This window comes from Lathyrus oleraceus, chromosome 6, assembly GCF_024323335.1.
Source record: "Lathyrus oleraceus cultivar Zhongwan6 chromosome 6, CAAS_Psat_ZW6_1.0, whole genome shotgun sequence".
Lineage (NCBI taxonomy): Eukaryota > Viridiplantae > Streptophyta > Magnoliopsida > Fabales > Fabaceae > Lathyrus > Lathyrus oleraceus.
In genome coordinates this window covers 237,356,308-237,361,228 of record NC_066584.1, presented here as the reverse complement: position 1 = coordinate 237,361,228, position 4,921 = coordinate 237,356,308, and the positions used below count along the sequence as shown (strand labels likewise).

Here is a 4,921-nt window from a genome sequence, read left to right as displayed (position 1 = left end):
CAAAGTTCGGTTTCTTCTTTCAGCAAGACCATTGTGTTGAGGGGTATAAGGAGCAGTAACCTCATGCTCAATTCCATTCTCCTCACAGAACTTCTGGAACTCTTTGGAGTTATACTCACCTCCACCGTCAGTTCTAAGAATCTTCAACTTCTGACCACTCTGATTCTCAGCCTTCATTCTGAACTTCTTGAATTCATCAAACACCTCGTGTTTAAACTTAATAAGGGATACCCATGTCATTCTTGTGAATTCATCAACAAATAACACAAAGTATTTATTCCCTCCAATCGATGCTACTGGAAATGGACCACACACATCAGAATGTACAACTCCCAAGGCATGTTTTGCTCTTGGAGCAGTTTCTGACGCAAATGGCAATCGTGGTTGTTTTCCTTCCATGCAAACTTTGCATGATTTTTCAGGCTTCTTAATTGCAGGAATTCCATGTACCAACTTCTTTGAATTCAGATGTTTTAAGCTTCTGAAATTCAAATGACCAAATCTTCTGTGCCACAGCTCACTCTCCTTCTCAGCACTTGTTGCACTAAGACATTCTGAGTCTGCAGTTCTGACATTCACCTTGAATGTTCTATTCCTTCCCTGTTCTGACTCCATAATCAACTTCTGATTGCAGTCATACAACTTCAGAAGATTGTCTTTCATGGTAACTGAAAAACCTTTCTCAATTAATTGTCCCACACTCATCAGATTGCTTCTGATGCCAGGTACATACCACACGTTCTGAATCAATGTTGTTTTCCCATTGTTCAGAGTCACTCTGACATTTCCCATACCTTCTGCATTAAGATATTTGTCATCAGCACATCTGATCTTTGTCCTCTTTTCAGAGTCAAAGTCAACCAGCCATTTCTTGTTTCCAGTAAGATGATTTGAACAGCCAGTGTCCATATACCACCAGTCTATCAGATCCATATTGTCAGATTCAGAGGCCATCAATAGCACAGATTCGTCATCAGAACTTCTGGCTATATTTGCTTCTTCTGATTTTCTCTCCTTGTTTGACCAACAGTCTCTAGCAAAATGACCAAACTTCTTACAGCAGTAACATTGGATTTTCTTCTTGTCATACTTCTCTTTTCCCTTCTGAGCATTCTTTTGTCTATCAGAGGTTGAGCTTTCTGACTTCTGACCACCATCAGATCTTCTCCTGGCTTCTGACTGCTTCTGATACCTCCTATCAGAAGTTGTTTTCAGAGCCTGCTGCTCTACTTCCCTTTCAGAAGTTCTTTCAGTCAAACGCAACTCTTGCGCTTCTAGACTGCTCTGCAGCTCTTCAATTCTCATTGTGCTCAGATCCTTGGAAGGTTCTATTGCTACCACAATGTAATCAAATTGAGAGGTAAGGGATCTCAATACCTTCTCCATGATTGTTTCTTCAGAAAGAGTTTCTCCACACGCTTTCATCTCATTAGTGATTAGAATCACTCTGGAGATGTATTCAGAAACTTTCTCATTATTCTTCATGTTGAGATTCTCATATTGCTTTCTCAAGGACTGAAGCTTCACCTTCTTCACTGATGCGTCACCACCATAACATCTAACCAGTGTGTCCCACGCAGCCTTTGCTGTCGTTGAATCTGCAATCTTCTCAAACACATTTACATCAACACATTGATGAATGAAGAACAATGCTTTCTGATCCTTCTTCCTTACTTCCTTCTGCGTGTTTTTCTGTTCATCCGTCGCATCTGCTGCTACCGGAACATAACCATCAGTGACAAGATCTAGAACATCTTGAGCACCGAACAGTACACGCATTTGGATCATCCAACGATTCCAGTTTTTACCGTCAAATACTGGAAGTTTGGTGTTCATGTTGCCGTTTCCGTTCATCTTTCTACCTTGCACAGTACACTCAGATTTCTCACACAGTGTTTCCCAACCCACAGAATTAAAATTCTGATCAGATTTTGTTCAAGATTCAACACGAATCTAAGAATCAAAATCAAACACACAAGACCTCACGTTCACTCGTGTTTCCCGTGTTTCCCGTGTTTCCCAATGAATCCGAACCGGAGCTCTGATACCAATTGTTGGTGCAAAGGTAGAATATATGATGAATGGAAATATTCTTATTCAGAGAATGATGGCTACAAAAAGGATTAAAAGTTACAATGATTGACACCCTATTTATAAGCCTCTAACAAACTTAAATATGAATCAAATCTAATATTTAAATCTAATATCTAACAAACTTAAATATGAATCAAATCTAATATTTAAATCTAATATCTAACAAACTTAAATATGAATTAAATCTAATAATTAAATCTAATAAGTTAACCAACAAAAAATGGTGATTGAAGAGTTAGGGGTCATCCTGTTGGATAAAATACACAACTCCACATAGATTTCATAAGATATAGTTGATTTTTGAACAGAAACTCAAATGTAACACAAAACAAGAATCAACGTGAAAAAGTTAGAAAATAGACCAAAGTTTCCTACCATCAAAAGTTTACCCTAATCACGCATTTGACAAATCTACCATTGTTGGATTAAGATCGTTCATATTAAATTCAAATTTATGTTTTTTTAGCACAAATTAAAAATTAAATTAAATTAAAATTATTCGATCTTAATCCAACCATTATGAAAGAAATTTGTGACCACATATACTCTAATTTCATTGAAATTGAAACATGTTTAGAGATGAAAAAACATGGAACTAAATATACATTAATACTATTATGACAATATCTATTGATACTTATAGTTAATGACAATACCAAAATGACAATGATTTTGGTGAGATGAAATTAATTACCCTAGTTTATTTGTATATGTATTTGTGCAAAGAAAAGAGAGAGAGAAAATAATGGTGAATATCATATAGTACCATAGAAATGCTTATAATTTGTTTATCTCTTTCGCATTCTGATTCCTTTTTACAGTAAAAGTAGCGGTATGAGCAAGTTAGGGTTAACCAATTTCATACCCTCCCTCTCAATTCCTTCTCACGGATATGGATTCACCTTTTCCACCATAACCCTCACCTTCAAACCTCGAAAACCACACCCAATTCCATTGTTTGCATCATCCAACAACAACAACAATGAAGAAAAGGAAAAGGGGGGAAATTCTCAACAACAACAACAATCACCCTCTTCTTCCAATGGACAAGAACAAAAACGACCTCTTTTTGGTTTCAATTGGAGTAACCTTCTAGACCCAGATCCTGACAATGTTCTTGCTCTTGGATTAACGGGTCTTCTCACGTGGGCAAGTGTTCAAGTTCTCTGCCAACTTTTGTTTATCTCTTTTGCTATTATTGTTGCTGCTCTTAAATACTCTTTCATTGCTGCTCTTCTCATTTTCATCCTCATCGCACTTCTGTAATTCATTCCATGTATTTCTCTGTTTATATCCATACAATTGTACAATACAATCTTTACTTTTTCTCAGGAATTTTTGTTTCGTTTTCTGAAACAGTTATGCTGTTTTGTATACTGTCATGTTCATACATGTTATTGATTTGAGAATTGAGTTGTTCAGTTGGATAAACCATTGTTGTTATTATTGTTGTTGCTGTTTAGATAAATGTTCCTGATAAAACCCTAGACCTCATGGTGGTTTCGACTTGTTAATTAGGTTATGTTTGGATTGATGGAATTGGATGAAATGAGACGGAATGAAATGGAATAAGTTTATGTTCAATCGTTAGGATGGAGTGGAGCAGAACATGATGAAATGCATTTCATCTCATTCCATCACTTACCGCCATTTTATTACCCGATGATTTGGGTGGAAAGAGACAATGGCTTTGTTCCATATATAGTCCGTTCCATTCCGCCATGTTCCGTTCAGCTTCTTTCCATTCCGTTTGATTTAAAATAAACGGACATAGCCTTAGTTTTTATTATTTGTCTAGTTTTTAAGGATTCTAGCTGTTATTACTGTTGTGGTTCTGTTGTCTTTTTTTTCAATGGCCACACTTTTGTAGCTTTCATTTGAAATAATGTGAACTAGTTCAGTGTTGCTGCCATCACTCTAGTGGTTCTGTGGTGTTTTCCCCTCAATTTTTGTCATGTGAGATTTCTCTGGATAGTGGAAAATATAGGATTTTGGGCTTTTTGGAAAGAATGGCTTTTAAATTTTTGATGGGTTGTCTCTAAATCATCCTTCTAATGAGATTAAGACTTAGTAATCTTCCAGAGTTCAGATAGGTTTCGTCCATATTTCTACAATTTGCACAAATTGTGATAGCTGTAGCAGAAAAATGGAATGGATTCTTAATGAAGGATTCTATTAGGTTAAGTTGATCTAAAGATTGGATCAACTAACAATGATGTTCCCAATTGATTGAAGCTCTGTTTGGTGAAAGGGAATTTAAACCAAATACCCCCTTTATGATTTGTGTTTAGTTACTGGTGTGGATAAACATCAAAAATATTTTCATTGCTTAATTTATTTGCTTTGCTAATCATGCACAAGTATTGTACTGGGACAAAACAACACAAAGACAAATGAGATTTGAGTTCTATATTTTAAGGTAACAGATACTAAACAAATAGATGCAATGAGATAATAACGCTGAAAGGTACATAGAAAAACAATAAATTAATCAAAAACAAAAACTGTTTTCTTTAGTTTATGTACAAAAGCCTTAAACAATACTTAAGTTTAGTTTGCAAGATTATTGAATACCCGAGTTGTGCTGAATATTTTATTAATATATTTTCTTAATGGAGTTTATAGTTTACTGAAGTTGGGAAATTGAAATGGGTTTGACCTTTGAAGCAGTGATTTAAAAATTGGACCGAATTGGCCGGTTGAATAGGTAATCGGCAATCATAGGGGTAACTGATCTGGTCTGAATGTTGAATCGGATAGGTTATTGAATCAATGAGAATCGATCAGAATCAGCCAAAACTGTTAAAAATCGGCGAATTAGCGGGTT

At 35.7% G+C, this 4,921-nt stretch overlaps 1 protein-coding gene across 1 annotated transcript; it reads left to right on the top strand.

Moving 5' to 3' along the window:
* The first annotated feature begins 2,928 nt into the window (after positions 1-2,928).
* LOC127094941 (uncharacterized) lies at positions 2,929-3,360 on the top strand. Its single transcript, XM_051033698.1, has one exon. It carries the CDS (start codon positions 2,929-2,931, stop codon positions 3,358-3,360), a length of 432 nt encoding a protein of 143 aa, XP_050889655.1.
* Positions 3,361-4,921: the final 1,561 nt, after the last annotated feature.